Raw genomic sequence first — 23,428 nt, forward strand, 5'->3', positions numbered from 1 at the left:
CGTAAGTGCATGACTCACCTGCTGCAGGTAACAGTGTCATGTTAGTGCATGACTCATCTGCTGCACATGCACGATTTCTTAATATGATTATTTATGCAGTTCAGCTGTGTAATTTATTAATATTAGAATGCTGTGCATTAATACAAGCTCTTCACTTCCTCATTTCTCTGTAGACCACAGTGAAATACAATGTCCCGGTGTCACAGGAAAAGTCGGCCTTCTCACTGTCAGTTACCTCATCCTCTGAGAGTTGTGTAAACGGTGTGGCGTATACCTTTACTATTGGTATCAATATCAGGTATGGAGTAAGAAAGCAATCTGTTTCTCACTCCTTTTTATTCAGTTATTGTGCCCAGTGTGCTTTTATCATTATTATATATTTTTATTATGATTATTTCTTTCATTAGATGGTGAGAGTCTATGCATCATCGTGTGTGGAAATTCCCCTCCTGACCACCAGGAGGAGGCAAACGACACCCCAACACACCAGAGCTTTAAATCCCTCCCACTTCCTCAGAATTCTCAGTAATTTCCTATGCTCTTTGATGGAGTGAGGAAAACGTTGTTGGGCTACATGAGACTAGGGATGGGCGAATGTTTTGCAACATTCGAAAAACGGCACGAATTTTAACACATTTGTTCGTTCGAATCGAATTTCGAATGTTTACATAACATTCTAACATTCGATTTTCGAATGTTCAGTTTCGAATTTTACGATTACATTCGAAAATATTCTTTTCGAAAAATTCGAATTTATATGTTTGTAATAGTATTTCTAATGCTTTCTTTAAATGTAATATTCGAATTATGCAATATTCTATATGGAAACATTCAAAATGATGTATTTGTATCTATTATGTATCAATTTACTAGATTCCCGCCCTACCACATGAACTATTGAACTTCTGAATAGTATTTGTTAAATAGAATGTTAAATTCGAAATTTCGAATGTGGACATTCGATATAATTATAAACATTTGAATTCGAAAGTGACATTCGAAAACTGTAAATAGCATTTGATTTTCGAATTTTAAAGAATATTCGTTCTTATCGACATTTGGATTTAGAATTCGAATTTCGGTAATAACATTCGTTCTACATTTGAAATTCGAAAATTTACACATTCGCCCATCCCTAGTTGAGACGGATCGTCTGACTGATTCATTTCCTCCTCGTAGGATAAGCACATTCATTGGTCACTGGTTATTATGAAAATGTTTTTACGTAATCTTAGGACAAATATTTATGCACAATACACCTTAAATTATCAGCTTTTACCACTTTTGTCTGTTTAAATGAGGTTACAGTCTCTCTAAGCCGGCTTTAGCGCTCTCACAAGTTACTGCAGAGTTGTCTATTTCGCTCACTTGGGCTAAAATCTATATATCTCCTTTGGGTTCCTTGGTTTAGCACTCACTGGTACTGCGGAGGCTCTTTTCCTTGTTAGTGCACTTCCTGTTATAATCTGTTCCTGTTTTGCTGTAATTATCTCACATGTAGGGAGAATCCTTTACTGTTTTTGTCTTATTCCAGCGCTTATTTGACATTATTTTATTATTTTATTAGTTTTCCCTATAAATCATTTTTACTTTGTGACATTTCTGTTATTTCTTCCCTTTTGAGGTTAATTAACTGTACATCTTTTTGCTTATTTGTTTCGGTCTATCTCCGAGCCTCTTCCTTATTGTTACTATGGTGGAAACTGGTGCACCTCAAGCCTTTGGTCGGTTACCCTATCCTCTGAAGAGTTAACCCTTCTAGCCTGTGTTTTCTTTGTAAGGATTCCCAGTCCCCTGCTCAGCTATGCACCTTATATAATGGGTCTATTTCTAACCCTAAACAGAGTTTTGTAGCTCTGCTTTCTATTCAGAGTGTTCAAGGGTTTCTGCTTTATCTAGGTTGCTCTCAGGAAGGTTCCTCTGACCTTTCTCTAAAGTTTAAAGGGACAGTCTACAAAATAATGTTATTGTTTTAAAAGATAGATAATCCCTTTATTACCCATTCCCCAATTTGTTATATTTAAAGGGACAGTCAACACCAGAGTTTTTGTTGTTTTAAAAGATAGATAATCCCTTAATTACCAATTCCCCAGTTTTGCAAAACCAACACAGTTATAATTATACACATTTTACCTCTGTAATTACCTTGTATCTAAGCCTCAGCAGACTGCCCCCTTATTTCAGTTCTTTTGACAGACTTGCATTTTAGGCAAGCATAACTGTCTCCATGGTAAATTCACGTGCATGAGCTCAATGTTAACTAAATGAAACATGTGAACTAATGCCCTCTAGTGGTGAAAAACTATCAAAATGCATTTAGATTAGAGGCGGCCTTCAAGGTCTAAGAAATTATCATATGAACCTCCTAGGTTTAGCTTTCAACTAAGAATACCAAGATAACAAAGCAAAATTGTTGATAAAAGTTAATTGGAAAGTTGTTTAAAATTACATGCCCTATTTGAAACAGGAGAGGTTTTTTTGGACTTCACTGTCCCTTTAAATACTTTTTACCTCTGTGATTACCTTGTATCTAAGCCTCTTCTGACAGCCCCCTGATCACATGACTTTTTTATAATCTATAGCCAATTAGTGATGTGTTGTGCTGACTCTTAAATAACTCCTTGGGCATGAACACAATGTTATCTATATGGCCCACATGAACTAGCAGTCCCCTGTTGTGAAAAAACAAATAAAAAAGCATGTGATAAGAGGCTGTCTGTAGTGGCTTAGAAAAAGGCAGAAATTATTTAATATAACAATGTTGGTTGTGCAAAGCTGGGGAATGGGTAGGAAAAGCATTATCTATCTTTTTAAACAATAACAATTTTTGGGTTGACTGTCCCTTTAAGGAGTAGATTCACTCTGCTATTAATGAAGTGTTAGCTGTTATGCCTCCTGCTGTTAAGCTCAAACCTATGCAAGTATTGGAAAGTGATCTTTCTACTTAGGGGCCAGCTTTCTACATTTCCCAATAATGATAGAGGTGTTTATGCCCCTGCTGCTGTGGCAAAAAATGTGCCCTTTAATTTCAGACATGAACAGCAAACAGTTTTATTTGTGATGCAGCCCAATCCTTTTTGTTCAAGTGGCGAAAGTAGAAGTTTTGCACTTCTTTTGCCCCCCCTTTATCTTTCCTGTTTTATAGTTTCCTCCATTTACTTGACTATATGTGACTGAGGATTCAGGTGAAGTGGGAGGGATTTAAAGCTCTAGCATGTTGGGGGGTTCTTTGCCTCCTCCTAGTGTTCAGGTGGGGAATTTCCACATGTGATCACGCGTGGACTCTAGCGATCATGAAATAAATGAATTTGGGTAAGATTACTAGTGGAGCAGTATTTTAGCTATCCCGAGTTGACTTCACCAGACAAAGGCTTTCTGCACGTGTTGGAATGTGCTCGTATTACATTATAAGTTGAAAGTAAAAAGTTAGTGTGTGACCGAGCACAAAAAGTTGGACCTTGAATATCGTAACTAAGTTAAAGTATTCTCCCATAGGCTTCAGTGGAGTGAGCAAACTGCAAAAAATCAAAAACAAAAAAAACACCCATACCACGCTTGCTAACCCAGTTGAATTTATTCAAGTGCGCTAAACCCAACATGAATTATGAATATTTTTTGTAATATATATATAATACTGTGAAAAAGTCTTAGGCCACCAAAAAATTTGTTATTTTAGCAATGGTATAATGACCATATATAATTATTTCTCAGTCTCTTTATTAGAATACAACCAGAAAATACAGGATATTTGTATGTAGTATTACAAAAATGGAAAAAGAATTTAGTGTGACCTCCCCTTACACTTAAGCAATAGCAGGGACCTGGCTCTTGTAAATGTGAATGGAAAGAAGAGTTGCAGAGAGATGGAAGAATGAGTGCTTGCGGCCTTCAGTGAAACATAGTGGTGGGTCTGTCCTGGTTTGGGGCTGCATTTCTGCCAGTGGTGTTGGTGATATTGTCCGAATTGATGGGATCCTGAATGCTGAAGTACAGACAGTTTTAATTCATCATGTCATTACTTTTGGGAAGCACCTAATTGGGAACAATTTTATTTTTCAGCATGATAACGATACCAAGCACACTGCTAATGCAGTGAAATCATATTTGGCGTGGAAAAAAAACCAGCTGATAAAACACTGACAGTTATGAACTGGCCTCCACAGAGTCCAGACCTGAATATTATAGTGACAGTAGGGGATCAACTGGACAAATAAATAAATAAAAGACAACCTATATCTAAATAAGAACTCTGGGAAGTGCTTAAAGAAGCCTGGTATAATATACCAGAAGATTACATAAGGACAGTCTCCCCAAAAGAGTTCAAGATGTGCTTAGCTCCAAGCGAGGTCACACTAAGGGCTCCATGTACTATGAGGAGGTCGGAGAGTTTCTCAATTTGTGAAGCTGTCAGCGTGCCTTCGCTACATATGGGCAGCTGATCTGTTTGTCCGCTGGCCGTATGTATCATTACACACTCATCGCAGTGTGTAATGCCCGCCCCTTCATTCGTGCGACTGTAGGGACTGTCAATCACCAAGAGTGAGCGAGCTCTCTGTGATTTTCCCTCAGCACCTCAGAGGTGGCGTAAGGTGTAAGAAGCAGCGGTCTAATGACCTCTGCTTCTTACATTGCGGGATGCAGGCTCGCCTATGCGAACCTGCCCTGCAAAGGCTTCAAAGCAGCTTACGCTGCTTTGTACAGGGAGCCCTAAATACTGACTTTTTTGTTCTAAAAATTGTGTACATATTTTCTGTATTTTCTTTATATCTTAATAAAGAGACCAAAAAATAAATATGGATGTTCAATACAACTTTGCTAAAACAACAAATCCATGGTGGCCTTATACTTTTGCACAGTACTGTATATACTTCACTGCAAAGGGCTACAACACACACACACACACATATATATATATATATATATATATATATATACATACAGGTAGCCCTCAGTTTACGCCGGGGTTAGGTTCCAGGAGGAATGGTTGTAAATTGAAACCGTTGTAAATTGAAACCGTTGTAAATTGAAACCCAGTTTATAATGTAAGTCAATAGGAAGTGAGGGAGTTAGGTTCCAGGCCCCTTTAAAAATTGTCATAAGTAACACCTAATACATTATTTTTTGAAAGCTTTGAAATGAAGACTTTAAATGCTAAACAGCATTATAAACCTAATAATATAGATTGTATCATCATCAAACTAAGTTTAATGAACAAAAACATTTGCTAAACATCACCTAATTAAATAATTACACAACAGACTGTATCATCATCAAACTAAGTTTAATGAACAAAAACATTTGCTAACAGCACCTAATAAAATAATCATACAACAGACTGCATCATCATCAAACTAAGTTTAATGAACAAAAACATTTGCTAACAGCACCTAATAAAATAATCATACAACAGACTGCTTCATCATCAAACTAAGTTTAATAAACAAAAACATTTGCTAAACATCACCTAATTAAATAATCACACAACAGACTGCATTATCATCAAACTAAGTTTAATGAACAAAAACATTTGCTAAACATCACCTAATAAAATAATTACACAACAGACTGCATCATCATCAAACTAAGTTTAATAAACAAAAACATATTTTTACTTGCATTTTTCTGCAATCAGGTCTCTGCATTGTTAGCATGTTAGATAATATTGGGTCTGCACCTATTCTATGCATTTGAATCTGCAGTGATTAATAGGCAGTTAAGCACCCTCACCTCAAGCTGCTGGACAGGAAGATAATAGGGAAGTGGCTGCTAAAACTTGTTGCTCGATAGAGCTGGACTGATCGGTGTACACCGATCAATTTAAGGCTGTTAAGTTGCATAATGTGTGTGTGTCTGTAAATACATGTATACACATGTAAATCCATATGTACACACATATAAACATTTAGAATAAGAGAGATATTGATTTTACATGTAATATGAGCACTAGAATAAGAGAGATACTGATTTTACATAAAATATGAGCACTAGTATAAGAGAAATACTGATTTTACATGTAATATGAACGCTAGAATAAGAGAGATACTGATTTTACATAAAATATGAGCACTAGTATAAGAGAAATACTGATTTTACATGTAAAATAAGTGCTAGAATAAGAGAGATACTGATTTTACATGTAATATGAGCGCTAGAATAAGAGAGATACTGATTTTACAGGTAATATGAGCGCTAGAATAAGAGAGATACTGATTTTACATGTAGTATGAGCGCTAGAAAAAGAGATACTGATTTTACAGGTAATATGAGCGCTAGAATAAGAGAGATACTGATTTTACATGTAATATGAGTGCTAGAATAGAGAGATACTGATTTTACATGTAATATGAGCATTAGAATAAGAGATACTGATTTTACATGTAATATGAGCGCTAGAATAGAGAGATACTGATTTTACATGTAATATGAGCATTAGAATAAGAGAGATACTGATTTTACATGCAATATGAATGCTAGAATAAGAGAGATACTGATTTTACATGTAATATGAGTGCTAGAATAAGAGAGATACTGATTTTACATGTAATATGAGCGCTAGAATAAGAGAGATACTGATTTTACATGTAATATGAGCATTAGAATAAGAGAGATACTGATTTTACATGCAATATGAGCATTAGAATAAGAGAGATACTGATTTTACATGTAATATGAGTGCTAGAATAAGAGAGATACTGATTTTACATGTAATATGAGAGCTAGAATAAGAGAGATACTGATTTTACATGTAATATGAGCGCTAGGAAAAGAGAGATACTGATATTACATGTAATATGAGAGCTAGAATAAGAGAGATACTGATTTAACATGTAATATGAGCGCTAGAAAAAGAGTGATACTGATTTTACATGTAATATGAGCACTGGAATAAGAGAGATACTGATTTTACATGTAATATAAGCGCTAGAATAAGATACTGATTTTACATGTAATATGAGCGCTATAATAAGAGAGCTATTGATTTAAATGTAATATGAGGGCTAGAATAAGATACTGATTTTACATGTAATATGAGGGCTAGAATAAGATACTGATTTTACATGTAATATGAGCGCTAGGATAAGATACTGATTTTACATGTAATATGAGCGCTAGGATAAGATACTGATTTTACATGTAATATGAGCGCTAGGATAAGATACTGATTTTACATGTAATATGAGCGCTAGGATAAGATACTGATTTTACATGTAATATGAGCGCTAGGATAAGAGAGCTATTGATTTAACTTGTGCGTTTCTAGCTCTCGATAGCGTTAACATTTTTGCGCTCTTTTAGTGATCTAGACCTCTTTGTTCAGCTTTCTCTGACTTTTTGTGTAACATTTCTCTCTTTTTCTGCACTTCCCAGCAACTCATCTTCTTTATGATTTCTATTTGTAGCTATAGAGGCAGCCGTCAGAAGCCCAACATGGTTATAATTGATATAAAAATGCTATCGGGGTACACAGCAGATTACTGGTCCCTCAGAGAGGTAAAAATTGTTTTTCTGGGAGCAAATGGTGGAGAGAGACTCTGCTATCACATTGTTCTATAATTCCAACAACAAATATTAACTGATAAGTCATTCATATCAACTCTGGTAACAGAATATCACACACACTGCAGGTAATACCCAATACTGACATACACTGCTCTTTCATATCACCTCCTGTTACAGAATATCACACACACTGCAGGTAATACCCAATACTGACATACACTGCTCTTTCATATCACCTCCTGTTACAGAATATCACACACAGTGCAGGTAATACCCAATACTGACATACACTGCACTTTCATATCACCTCCTGTTACAGAATATCACACACAGGCAGGTAATACCCAATACTGACGTACACTGCACTTTCATATCACTTCCTGTTACAGAATATCACACACAGTGCAGGTAATACCCAATACTGACGTACACTGCTCTTTCATATCACCTCCTGTTACAGAATATCACACACAGTGTAGGTAATACCCAATACTGACGTACACTGCTCTTTCATATCACCTCCTGTTACAGAATATCACACACAGGCAGGCAATACCCAATACTGATGTACACTGCTCTTTCATATCACCTCCTGTTACAGAATATCACACACAGGCAGGCAATACCCAATACTGATGTACACTGCGCTTTCATATCACCTCCTGTTACAGAATATCACACACAGGCAGGGAATACCCAATACTGACGTACACTGCTCTTTCATATCACCTCCTGTTACAGAATATCACACACAGTGCAGGTAATACCCAATACTGACATACACTGCGCTTTCATATCACCTCCGGTAACAGAATATCACACACAGGCAGGCAATACCCAATACTGATGTACACTGCGCTTTCATATCACCTCCGGTAACAGAATATCACACACAGTGTAGGTAATACCCAATACTGACGTACACTGCGCTTTCATATCAGCTCCTGTTACAGAATATCACACACAGTGTAGGTAATACCCAATACTGACGTACACTGCGCTTTCATATCAGCTCCTGTTACAGAATATCACACACAGTGTAGGTAATACCCAATACTGACGTACACTGCGCTTTCATATCACCTCCGGTAACAGAATATCACACACAGGCAGGTAATACCCAATACTGACGTACACTGCGCTTTCATATCTCCTCCTGTTACAGAATATCACACACAGTGCAGGTAATACCCAATACTGACGTACACTGCGCTTTCATATCACCTCCTGTTACAGAATATCACGCACAGTGCAGGTAATACCCAATACTGACATACACTGCACTTTCATATCACCTCCTGTTACAGAATATCACACACAGTGCAGGTAATACCCAATACTGACGTACTCTGCGCTTTCATATCACCTCCTGTTACAGAATATCACACACAGGCAGTTAATACCCAATACTGACGTACACTGCGCTTTCATATCACCTCCTGTTACAGAATATCACACACAGGCAGGTAATACCCAATACTGATGTACACTGCACTTTCATATCACCTCCTGTTACAGAATATCACACACAGTGCAGGTAATACCCTATACTGACGTACACTGCACTTTCATATCACCTCCTGTTACAGAATATCACACACAGTGCAGGTAATACCCAATACTGATGTACACTGCACTTTCATATCACCTCCTGTTACAGAATATCACACACAGGCAGGCAATACCCAATACTGACGTACACTGCACTTTCATATCACCTCCTGTTACAGAATATCACACACAGGCAGGGAATACCCAATACTGATGTACACTGCACTTTTATATCACCTCCTGTTACAGAATATCACACACAGTGGCAGGTAATACCCAATACTGACGTACACTGCACTTTCATATCACCTCCTGTTACAGAATATCACACACAGGCAGGTAATACCCAATACTGATATGCACTGCGCTTTCATATCAGCTCCGGTAAAAGAATATCACACACAGGCAGGTAATACCCAATACTGACGTACACTGCACTTTCATATCATCTCCTGTTACAGAATATCACGCACAGTGCAGGTAATACCCAATACTGACGTACACTGCACTTTCATATCATCTCCTGTTACAGAATATCACACACAGTGCAGGTAATACCCAATACTGATGTACACTGCGCTTTCATATCAGCTCCGGTAACAGAATATCACGCACAGTGCAGGTAATACCCAATACTGACGTACACTGCACTTTCATATCATCTCCTGTTACAGAATATCACACACAGTGTAGGTAATACCCAATACTGACGTACACTGCACTTTCATATCACCTCCTGTTACAGAATATCACGCACAGTGCAGGTAATACCCAATACTGACGTACACTGCACTTTCATATCATCTCCTGTTACAGAATATCACACACAGTGTAGGTAATACCCAATACTGACGTACACTGCACTTTCATATCACCTCCTGTTACAGAATATCACACACAGGCAGGTAATACCCAATACTGACGTACACTGCACTTTCATATCACCTCCTGTTACAGAATATCACGCACAGTGCAGGGAATACCCAATACTGATATGCACTGCGCTTTTATATCACCTCCTGTTACAGAATATCACACACAGGCAGGTAATACCCAATACTGACGTACACTGCACTTTCATATCACCTCCTGTTACAGAATATCACACACAGGCAGGCAATACCCAATACTGACGTACACTGCACTTTCATATCACCTCCTGTTACAGAATATCACACACAGGCAGGTAATACCCAATACTGACGTACACTGCACTTTCATATCATCTCCTGTTACAGAATATCACACACAGGCAGGTAATACCCAATACTGACGTACACTGCACTTTCATATCACCTCCTGTTACAGAATATCACACACAGTGTAGGTAATACCCAATACTGACGTACACTGCACTTTCATATCACCTCCTGTTACAGAATATCACACAGTGTAGGTAATACCCAATACTGACGTACACTGCACTTTCATATCACCTCCTGTTACAGAATATCACACAGTGTAGGTAATACCCAATACTGACATACACTGCACTTTTATATCACCTCCTGTTACAGAATATCACACACAGTGTAGGTAATACCCAATACTGACGTACACTGCACTTTCATATCACCTCCTGTTACAGAATATCACACACAGTGCAGGTAATACCCAATACTGATGTACACTGCACTTTCATATCACCTCCTGTTACAGAATATCACACACAGTGCAGGGAATACCCAATACTGACGTACACTGCGCTTTCATATCACCTCCTGTTACAGAATATCACACACAGGCAGGCAATACCCAATACTGACGTACACTGCACTTTCATATCACCTCCTGTTACAGAATATCACACACAGGCAGGTAATACCCAATACTGATGTACACTGCACTTTCATATCACCTCCTGTTACAGAATATCACACACAGTGCAGGGAATACCCAATACTGATATGCACTGCGCTTTCATATCAGCTCCGGTAACAGAATATCACACACAGTGCAGGTAATACCCAATACTGATGTACACTGCGCTTTCATATCAGCTCCGGTAACAGAATATCACGCACAGTGCAGGTAATACCCAATACTGACGTACACTGCACTTTCATATCACCTCCTGTTACAGAATATCACACACAGTGCAGGTAATACCCAATACTGATATGCACTGCTCTTTTATATCACCTCCTGTTACAGAATATCACACACAGTGGCAGGTAATACCCAATACTGACGTACACTGCGCTTTCATATCACCTCCTGTTACAGAATATCACACACAGGCAGGGAATACCCAATACTGACGTACACTGCACTTTCATATCACCTCCTGTTACAGAATATCACACACAGGCAGGTAATACCCAATACTGACGTACACTGCGCTTTCATATCACCTCCTGTTACAGAATATCACGCACAGTGCAGGGAATACCCAATACTGACGTACACTGCGCTTTCATATCACCTCCTGTTACAGAATATCACACACAGGCAGGCAATACCCAATACTGACGTACACTGCACTTTCATATCATCTCCTGTTACAGAATATCACACACACACAGGCAATACCCAATACTGATGTACACTGCGCTTTCATATCACCTCCTGTTACAGAATATCACACACAGTGGCAGGTAATACCCAATACTGACGTACACTGCACTTTCATATCACCTCCTGTTACAGAATATCACACACAGGCAGGCAATACCCAATACTGACGTACACTGCGCTTTCATATCACCTCCTGTTACAGAATATCACACACAGGCAGGTAATACCCAATACTGATGTACACTGCACTTTCATATCACCTCCTGTTACAGAATATCACACACAGTGCAGGTAATACCCAATACTGACGTACACTGCGCTTTCATATCACCTCCTGTTACAGAATATCACGCACAGTGCAGGGAATACCCAATACTGACGTACACTGCACTTTCATATCACTTCCTGTTACAGAATATCACGCACAGTGCAGGTAATACCCAATACTGACGTACACTGCGCTTTCATATCACTTCCTGTTACAGAATATCACACACAGGCAGGCAATACCCAATACTGATGTACACTGCGCTTTTATATCACCTCCTGTTACAGAATATCACGCACAGTGCAGGTAATACCCAATACTGACGTACACTGCACTTTCATATCACCTCCTGTTACAGAATATCACACACAGTGCAGGTAATACCCAATACTGACGTACACTGCGCTTTCATATCACCTGCTGTTACAGAATATCACACACAGTGGCAGGTAATACCCAATACTGACGTACACTGCACTTTCATATCACCTCCTGTTACAGAATATCACACACAGGCAGGCAATACCCAATACTGATGTACACTGCGCTTTTATATCACCTCCTGTTACAGAATATCACACACAGGCAGGTAATACCCAATACTGACGTACACTGCACTTTCATATCACCTCCTGTTACAGAATATCACGCACAGTGCAGGTAATACCCAATACTGACGTACACTGCGCTTTTATATCACCTCCTGTTACAGAATATCACGCACAGTACAGGGAATACCCAATACTGATGTACACTGCGCTTTTATATCACCTCCTGTTACAGAATATCACGCACAGTGCAGGGAATACCCAATACTGATATGCACTGCTCTTTTATATCACCTCCTGTTACAGAATATCACACACAGTGCAGGGAATACCCAATACTGATATGCAGTGCGCTTTTATATCACCTCCTGTTACAGAATATCACACACAGTGTAGGTAATACCCAATACTGACATACACTGCACTTTCATATCACCTCCTGTTACAGAATATCACACACAGTGCAGGAATACCCAATACTGATATGCACTGCACTTTTATATCACCTCCTGTTACAGAATATCACACACAGTGCAGGAATACCCAATACTGATATGCACTGCGCTTTTATATCTCCTCCTGTTACAGAATATCACACACAGGGCAGGTAATACCCAAGACTGACGTACACTGCGCTTTCATATCACCTCCTGTTACAGAATATCACACACAGGCAGGTAATACCCAATACTGACGTACACTGCGCTTTTATATCACCTCCTGTTACAGAATATCACACACAGGGCAGGGAATACCCAATACTGACGTACACTGCACTTTCATATCTCCTCCTGTTACAGAATATCACACACAGGGCAGGTAATACCCAAGACTGACGTACACTGCGCTTTCATATCACCTCCTGTTACAGAATATCACACGCAGGCAGGGAATACCCAATACTGACGTACACTGCGCTTTTATATCACCTCCTGTTACAGAATATCACACACAGGGCAGGGAATACCCAATACTGACGTACACTGCACTTTCATATCACCTCCTGTTACAGAATATCACACACAGTGCAGGTAATACCCAATACTGACGTACACTGCACTTTCATATCACCTCCTGTTACAGAATATCACACAGTGCAGGTAATACCCAATACTGACGTACACTGCGCTTTTATATCACCTCCTGTTACAGAATATCACACACAGGGCAGGGAATACCCAATACTGACGTACACTGCACTTTCATATCACCTCCTGTTACAGAATATCACACACAGTGCAGGTAATACCCAATACTGACGTACACTGCACTTTCATATCACCTCCTGTTACAGAATATCACACAGTGCAGGTAATACCCAATACTGACGTACACTGCGCTTTTATATCACCTCCTGTTACAGAATATCACACACAGGCAGGGAATATCCACAGCTCAGCTTGTAGTGATTTCCTTTCTGTTTTCCCAGAAGCCCAGGAATGAGCCTTTTGTTGTCATTTATTTTATTTCTTGTTGCAGATGACGAAGTCTAAATTAGTTTCCAAAAGTGAAGAACAAAATGGTCATGTGTTTCTGTATCTGAACTCTGTAAGTTGTGTGCCCAGATCTGTGTGTTTATGTGCTTTATCTATTGCCCTTCAATGCAGCTCTGTGTACATAGTATATTATACATGCCCACTCGGTGTACCTACTACAGCGTATATGTATCCCTCATACCTCTACTGTATACACCGTATTCTATATGAACCTACTGTAATCTATAGGTATCCCTTACACCTCTACTGTATACACCGTATTCTTTATGAACCTACTGTAATCTATAGGTATCCCTCATACCTCTACTGTATACACCGGATTCTATATGAACCTACTGTAATCTATAGGTATCCCTTACACCTCTACTGTATACACCGTATTCTCTATGAACCTACTGTAATCTATAGGTATCCCTCATACCTCTACTGTATACACCGTATTCTATATGAACCTACTGTAATCTATAGGTATCCCTTACACCTCTACTGTATACACCGTATTCTATATGAACCTACTGTAATCTATAGGTATCCCTTACACCTCGACTGTATACACCGTATTCTATATGAACCTACTGTAATCTAAAGGTATCCCTCAAACTTCTACTGTATACACCGTATTCTATACGAACCTACTGTAATCTATAGGTATCCCTCATACCTCTACTGTATACACCGTATTCTATATGAACCTACTGTAATCTATAGGTATCCCTTACACCTCTACTGTATACACCGTATTCTATATGAACCTACTGTAATCTATAGGTATCCCTTACACCTCTACTGTATACACCGTATTCTATATGAACCTACTGTAATCTATAGGTATCCCTCATACTTCTACTGTATACACCGTATTCTATATGAACCTATGGTAATCTATAGGTATCCCTCATACTTCTACTGTATACACTGTATTCTATATGAACCTACTGTAATCTATAGGTATCCCTCATACTTCTACTGTATACACCATATTCTATATGAACCTACTGTAATCTATAGGTATCCATCATACTTCTACTGTATACACTGTATTCTATATGAACCTACTGTAATCTATAGGTATCCCTCATACTTCTACTGTATACACTGTATTCTATATGAACCTACTGTAATCTATAGGTATCCCTCATACTTCTACTGTATACACCATATTCTATATGAACCTACTGTAATCTATAGGTATCCCTCATACTTGTACTGTATACACCGTATTCTATATGAACCTAATGTAATCTATAGGTATCCCTCATACCTCTATTGTATGCACCATATTCTATAGGAACCTACTGTAGTCTATAGGTATCCCTCATACCTCTATTGTATACACCGTATTCTATATGAAATTACTGTAATCTATAGGTATCCCTCATACTTCTACTGTATACACTGTATTCTATATGAACCTACTGTAATCTATAGGTATCCCTCATACTTCTACTGTATACACCGTATTCTATATGAACCTACTGTAATCTATAGGTATCCCTCATACTTCTACTGTATACACCGTATTCTATATGAATTTACTGTAATCTATAGGTATCCCTCATACTTCTACTGTATACACCGTATTCTATATGAACCTACTGTAATCTATAGGTATCCCTCATACCTCTACTGTATACACCGTATTCTATATGAACCTACTGTAATCTATATGTATCCCTCATACCTCTACTGTATACACCGTATTCTATATGAACCTACTGAAATCTATAGGAATCCCTTACACCTCTACTGTATTCACCTTATACTATATGAACCTACTATAATCTATAGGTATCCTTACACCTCTACTGTATACACCGTATTCTATATGAACCTACTGTAATCTATAGGTATCCCTCATACCTCTATTGTATACACCGTATTCTATATGAACCTACTGTAATCTATAGTTATCCCTTACACCTCTACTGTATACACTGTATTCTATATGAACCTACTGTAATCTATAGTTATCCCTTACACCTCTACTGTATACACCGTATTCTATATGACCCTACTGTAATCTAAAGGTATCCTTACACCTCTACTGTATACACCGTATTCTATATGAACCTACTGTAATCTATAGGTATCCCTCATACCTCTATTGTATACACCGTATTCTACATGAACCTACTGTAATCTATAGTTATCCCTTACACCTCTACTGTATACACCGTATTCTATATGACCCTACTGTAATCTAAAGGTATCCTTACACCTCTACTGTATACACCGTATTCTATATGTACCTACTGTAATCTATAGGTATCCCTTACACCTCTATTGTACCTACCTCAGTATCTGTGTACTTACTGTAATCTAAATGTATCCCTTACACCTCTTCTGTACCCACTTCAGTATTTGTGTTCCTAATGTAATCTATATGTATCCCGTACACCTCTACTGTACCAACCTCAGTATCTGTGTACCTACTGTAATCTAAATGTATCCCTTACACCTCTACTGTACCTACCTCAGTGTCTGTGTACCTAGTGTATTCTATAGGGATTCCTTACACCTCTACTGTACCTACCTCAGTATCTGTGTACTTACTGTAATCTAAATGTATCCCTTACACCTCTTCTGTACCTACTTCAGTATTTGTGTATCTACTGTAATCTATATGTATCCCTTACACCTCTACTTTACCTACCTCAGTATCTGTGTACCTACTGTAATCTTTATATATCCCTTACATCTCTACTGTACCTACCTAAGTATCTGTGCACCTACTGTAACCTATATGTATCCCTTATATCTGTACTGTACCCACCTCCGTATCTGTGTACAAACTGTAATCTATAGGTATCCCTTACACCTCTACTGTACCTACCTCAGCAGCTGTGTACCTACTGTAACCTATATGTATCCCTTATAACTCTTCTGTACCCACCTCAGTGTCTGTGTTTCCACTGTAACCTATATGTATCCCTTACACCTCTATTGTACCTACCTCAGTATCTGTGTACCTAATGTAATCTATATGTATCCCGTACACCTCTACTGTACCAACCTCAGTATCTGTGTACCTACTGTAATCTAAATGTATCCCTTACACCTCTACTGTACCTACCTCGGTATCTGTGTACCTACTGTAATCTAAATGTATCCCTTACACCTCTACTGTACATACCCCAGTATCTGTGTACCTACTGTATTCTATATCTATCCCTTATACCTCTACTGTACATACCCCAGTATCTGTGTACCTACTGTTATCTATATGTTTCCCTTACACCTTTATTGTATGTTATGGTATAACCCGGATATCAAGGGTTAATACCAGATGAAAGATGCCCTGAATACGGGATCAGCAACACACAAACCCAGTTAATTCCCCCCAAACATGAGACCAAGCTCCATCTTGAGGGTAAAACAGAATGTGTTTTATTGAGGGCTATATGCCCAGTATTTATGTAGGTCTCCCACCTGGTTGAAACTCCCTAGGTGGGGGATTGGAAGAGTATAGTACATTAGATAGAGGGAAGACGCCCTTTTACAGGATACAATATTATTGCATTACTTAACCAAGTAAACAATTAAACACAAGAAAACAATGGAGTCCTTCTTGACACCTGGCAGTCTGATTAAACAAGGTGAACACATATCACTTAAACTTAATTACAGTAAACAATAGCTGATGACAGGAAACCTGTCTTTAGAAAATAGTTTCTCAAAACTGAACAAAGTTAACCCTTCCAGTACTGACAGAGGGGTCTGTCACATTGTACCTACCTCAGTATCTGTGTACCTACTGTAATCAATATGTATCCCTTACACCTTTATTGTACCTACCTCAGTATCTGTGCACCTACTGTAACCTATATGTATCCCTTATACCTCTACTGTACCTGCCTCAGTATCTGTGTACCTACTGTAATCTATATGTTTCCCTTACACCTTTATTGTACCTACCTCAGTATCTGTGTACCTACTGTAATCTAAATTTATCCCGTACACCTCTACTGTACCTACCTCAGTATCTGTGTACCTACTGTAACCTATATGTATCCCTTACACCTTTATTGTACCTACCTCAGTATCTGTGTACCTACTGTAATCTATATGTATCCTTTATACCTCTACTGTACCTACCTCAGTATCTGTGCACTTACTGTAACCTATATGTATCCCTTACACCTTTATTGTACCTACCTCAGTATCTGTGTACCTACTGTAAACTAAATGTATCCCTTACACCTCTACTGTACCTACTTCAGTATCTGTGTACCTACTGTAAACTAAATGTATCCCTTACACCTCTACTGTACCTACCCAAGTATCTGTGTACCTATTGTAACCTATATGTATCCCTTATACCTCTACTGTACCTACCTTACGGCTAGATTTGGAGTTTTGTCGGTAACGACCCGAAAAACATAATTTATGCTTACCTGATAAATTTATTTCTCTTGTAGTGTATCCAGTCCACGGATCATCCATTACTTATGGGATATATTCTCCTTCCCAACAGGAAGTTGCAAGAGTCCACCCACAGCAAAGCTGCTATATAGCTCCTCCCCTAACTGCCATTACCAGTCATTCGACCGAAAACATGCAGAGAAAGGAAAACCATAGGGTGCAGTGGTGACTGTAGTTTAATGGAAAAATTACCTGCCTTAAAGTGACAGGGCGGGCCGTGGACTGGATACACTACAAGAGAAATAAATTTATCAGGTAAGCATAAATTATGTTTTCTCTTGTTAAGTGTATCCAGTCCACGGATCATCCATTACTTATGGGATACCAATACCAAAGCTAAAGTACACGGATGATGGGAGGGACAAGGCAGGTACTTAAACGGAAGTTACCACTGCCTGTAAAAAACCCTTTCTCCCAAAAATAGCCTCCGAAGAAGCAAGGTATCAAATTTGTTAAATTTGAAAAAGTATGAAACGCAGACCAAGACTCCGTCTTGTAATCTGTTCAACAGAAGCCACATTTAAAAAAGGCCCAAGTGAAAACCACAGCTCTAGTAGAATGAGCTGTAATCCCTTCAGGAGGCTGCTGTCCAGCAGTCTCATAAGCTAAATGAATTATGCTTTTTAACCAAAAAGACAGAGAGGTTGCTGAAGTCCTTTGACCTCTCCTCTGTCCAGAATAGACAACAAACAAGGTGAATGTTTGATGAAAATCTGTAGTAGCTTGTAAGTAAAACTTTAAAACACGAACCACGTCCAAATTGTGTAATAGACGTTCCTTCTTTGAAGAAGGATTAGGATACAAGAATGGAACAACAATCTCTTGAGTGATATTCTTGTTAGATACCACCTTAGGTAAAAACCCAGGTTGGTACACAGGACTACCTTATCCGTACGGAGAACCAGATAAGGAGAATCACATTGCAACGCAGATAACTGGGAGACTCTATGAGCCGAGGAAATAGCTACCAAAAAGGAACTTTCCAAGATAGAAGTTTGATATCTATGGAATGAAAAGGTTCAAATGGAACTCCTTGAAGAACCTTAAGAACCAGCTTTAAGCTCCATGGCGGAGCAACATTTTTAACCACAGGCTTGGTTCTAACCAAAGCCTGACCAAATGCCTGAACGTCTAGAATACCTGCCAGACGCTTGTGCAAAAGAATAGACAGAGTAGAAATCTGTCCTTTTAAAGAACTAGCTGACAACCCTTTTCTCAAAATCATCTTGGAGAAAAGATAATATCCTGGGAATCCAGACTTTACTCCATGAGTAACCCTTGGATTCATAACAATAAGATATTTACACCATATCTTATGTTAAATTTTCCTAGAGACAGGCTTTTATGCCTGTATTAAGGTATCAATTACTGACTCGGAGAAGCCATGCTTTGATAACATCAAGCGTTCTGTCTCCAGGCAGTCCATCTCAGATTAGTTATATTTAGATGGTTGAAAAGACCCTGAGGTAGAGGGTCCTGTCTCAGAAGCAGAGACCATGGTGGAAAGGATGACATGTCCACCAGATCTGCATACCAGGTCCTGCGTGGCCACGCAGGCGCTGTCAAAAGCACCAAAGCACTCTCCTGCTTGATCTTGTGCAAACCCCTCCGGAGGGAATTCCCACTCCCCCGGATGAAAAGTCTGACGACTTAGAAAATCTGCCTCCCAGTTCTCAACACCTGGGATAGGGATAGCTTTTAGACAAGAGTGAGTCTCTGTCCAGTGAATTATTTTAAGACTTCTAACATTGCTAGGGAACTTCTGTTCCCCCTTGATGGTTGATGTAAGCCACAGTCGTGATATTGTCCGACTGAAATATGATGTACCTCAGAGTTGCTAACTGAGGCCAAGTCTGAAGAGCATGGAATATCGCTCCCAGTTCCAGAATATTCATTAGAAGGAGGGTCTCCTCCTGAGTCCACTATCCCTGAGCCTTCAGGGAGTTCCAGACTGTATCCCAACCTAAAAGGCTGGCATCTGTTGTAACAATTGTCCCATCTGACCTGCGGAAGGTCATACCCTTGGACAGATGGACCCGAGATAGTCACCAGAGAAGAGAATCTCTGGTTTCTTGGTCCGGATTTAACAGGAGAACAAATCTGTGTAATCCCCGTTCCTCTGGCTGAGCATGCATAGTTGCAGTGGTCTGAAATGTAGGCGTGCAAACGGTACTATGTCCCTTGCCGCTACCATTAAGCCGATTACATTCATGTACTGAGCCACCAAAGGGCGCGGATGGAATGAAGAACACGGCAGAAATTTAGAAACTTTGACAACCTGGACTCCGTCAGGTAAATTTTAATTTCTACAAAATCTATCAGAATCCCTAGGAGGGAAACCCTTGATATTGGGGATAGAGAACTCTTTCCTTGTTCACTTTCCACCCATGCGATCTCAGAAATGCCAGTACTACGTCCGTATGAGACTTGGCAACTTGGATGTTTGACGCCTGTATCAGGATGTCGTCTAAATAAGGGGCTACTTCTATGCCCCGCGGCCTAAGGACCACCAAAGTGACCCCAGAACCTCCATAAAGATTCTAGGGGCTGTAGTTAACCCAAAGGAAAGAGCTACAAACTGGTAATGCCTGTCTAGAAAGGCAAACCTGAAAAACCGATGGTGATCTTTATGCATCGTAATGTGAGGATAAGCATCCTTCAAATCCATTGTAGTCCTCTATTGACTCTCCTGGATCATAGTTAAGATGGTACGAATAGTTTCCATCTTAAATGATAGAATTCTAAAGAATTTGTTTAAGATCTTTTAGATCCAAAATAGGTCTGAAGGTTTCCTTTCCTTGGGAACCACAAACCGATTTGAGGAAAACTGTGTCCCTGTTCCTCTATTGGAACTGAATGGGTCACGTACACAATGCAAGAATGTCTCTTTCTTTATCTGGTTTGCAGATAAATGTGAAAGGCAAAAACTCCCCTTTTTTGGGGGGGAAAGCTTTGAAATCCAGAAGATATCTCTGGGGTATAATTTCCAATGCCCAGGGATCCTGGGCATCTCTTGCCCACGCCTGGGCGAAGAATGAAGTCTGCCCCCTATAGGATCCGTTACCAGATAGGGGTCCGTTCCTCATGCTGTTTTAGAGGCAGCAGCAGGCTCCTTGACCTGCTTATCTTTGTTCCAGGTCCGGTTGTCTCCAGACCGCCTTGGACTGAGCAAAAGTTCCCTCTTATTTTGCCTTAGAGGAAGTTGATGCCACACCTGCCTTGAATTTTCGAAAGGCACGAAAATTAGGCCTTTTTTGTCCCTTGATTTGGACCTGTCCTGAGGAAGGGCATGATCTTTTCCTCCAGTGATATAAGTAATAATCTCCTTCAAACTAGGCCTGAATAGGGTCTGCCCCTTGAAGGGAAGTTAAGTAGCTTATTTATTAAAGTCACGACAGCTGACCATGATATAAGCCATAGCGCTCTGCGCGCCAGTATAGTAAAAAACAGAATTCTTAGCCGTTAGTCTAGTCAAAGGAACAAAGGCATCAGAAAACAAAGGAATTGGCTAGCTTAAGTGCTCTAAACTTGTCAAATATATTCATCTAATGGAGCCTGTAAAGCCTCATCAATAGACTCAAACCAGAACGCCGCAGCAGCAGTGACAGGAGCAATGCGTGCAAGGGGCTGCAGGATAAAACCTTGTTGAATAAACATTTTTTATCCATTGGATCTAAAAAAGCACAACAGTCCTCGCCAGAGGTAGTGGTACGCTTAGCTAGAGTAGAAACTCTTCTCTCCACCTTAGGAACTGTCTGCCATAAGTCCCGTGTGGTGGCAACTATTAGAAAACATTCTTCTAAAAAATAGGAGGGGAAGAGAACGGCACACCTGGTCTATCCCATTCCTTATGAAAAATTTTAGTAAACCTCTTTAGGTATTGGAAAAACATAAGTACACACCGGCACTGCATATTATTTATCCAGTCTACACAATTTCTCTGGCACTGCGATTGTACACATTCATTCAGAGCAGCTAAAGCCTCCCTGAGCAACAAGTGGAGGTTCTCAAGCATAAATTTTAAATGTAGAAATATCAGAATCAGGTTAAATCATCTTCCCTGAGTCACAAATATCACCCACAGACTAAGCATATTGTGAGGTAGTATCAGACATGGTTCTTAAAGCGTCTGTATGCTCTGTATCTACCCCCAGAGCTGTTTTGCTTTCCTTTAATTTCAGGTAGTCTGACTAATACTGCTGCCAGTGTATTATACACAACCTTTGCCATGTCTTGTAAAATAAACGCTATGGGCGCCATTGATATACTTGGCACCATTTGAGCGTGAGTCCCTGGAGCGGGAGTCAAAGGGTCTGACACGTGGGGAGAGTTAGTCGGCATAACTTCCCCCTCGACAGAATCCTCTGGTAAAATAAACGCTATGGGTGCCCTTGATGTACTTGGCGCCATTTGAGCGTGAGTCCCTAAAGCGGGAGTCAAAGGGTCTGACACGTGGGGAGAGTTAGTCGGCATAACTTCCCCCTCAACAGAATACTCTGGTGATAATGTTTTTAAATACAAAAAATGATCTTTATTGTTTAACATGAAATCAGTACATCTGGTACACATTCTAAAATGGGGTTCCACCATGGCTTTAAACATAATAAACACAGAGCCTCCTCTATGTTAGACATGTTAGAACTAATAAAGAGACTAGTAAGCTTGGAAAACACTTTAAATCAAGTTAACAAGCAAATATAACAAACGTTACTGTGCCTTTAAGAGAAACAAATTTTGTCAAAATTTGAAAAACAGTGAAAAAAGGCAGTAAATCAAACAAAATTTTTACAGTACATGTAATAAGTTAACAGAGCACTGCACCCACTTGCAAATGGATGATTAACCCCTTAATGCAAAAAACAGATAAAAAAAAAAAAAACGACATTTTTTTAAACAGACACAACAAAACTGCCACAGCTGAGCTGTGGATTACCTTCCCTATAACTGTTTCTATGCAAAATTTAAGCCAGCCATGTGGAAAAATTAGGCCCCAATAAGTTTTATCACCAAACATATGTTAAAAAATGATTAAACATGCCAGCAAACGTTTTAAAACACATTCTTATAAGAGTATGTATGTCTATTAATAAGCCTGATCCAGTCGCTATCACTGCATTTAAGGCTTT

At 39.3% G+C, this 23,428-nt stretch overlaps 1 protein-coding gene across 1 annotated transcript in view; it reads left to right on the forward strand.

Moving 5' to 3' along the window:
* The window catches only part of LOC128640578 (ovostatin-like), a 242,508-nt gene that overhangs the window by 189,007 nt on the left and 30,073 nt on the right, over positions 1–23,428 (forward strand). Inside the window, exons 30-32 of the mRNA XM_053693049.1 lie at positions 174–298; positions 7,401–7,491; positions 13,864–13,932. Of these exons, the coding sequence (XP_053549024.1) occupies positions 174–298; positions 7,401–7,491; positions 13,864–13,932 (285 nt within the window). The remainder of the gene's footprint in view (positions 1–173; positions 299–7,400; positions 7,492–13,863; positions 13,933–23,428) is intronic.

This window comes from Bombina bombina, chromosome 9 (genome assembly GCF_027579735.1).
Source record: "Bombina bombina isolate aBomBom1 chromosome 9, aBomBom1.pri, whole genome shotgun sequence".
NCBI lineage: Eukaryota > Metazoa > Chordata > Amphibia > Anura > Bombinatoridae > Bombina > Bombina bombina.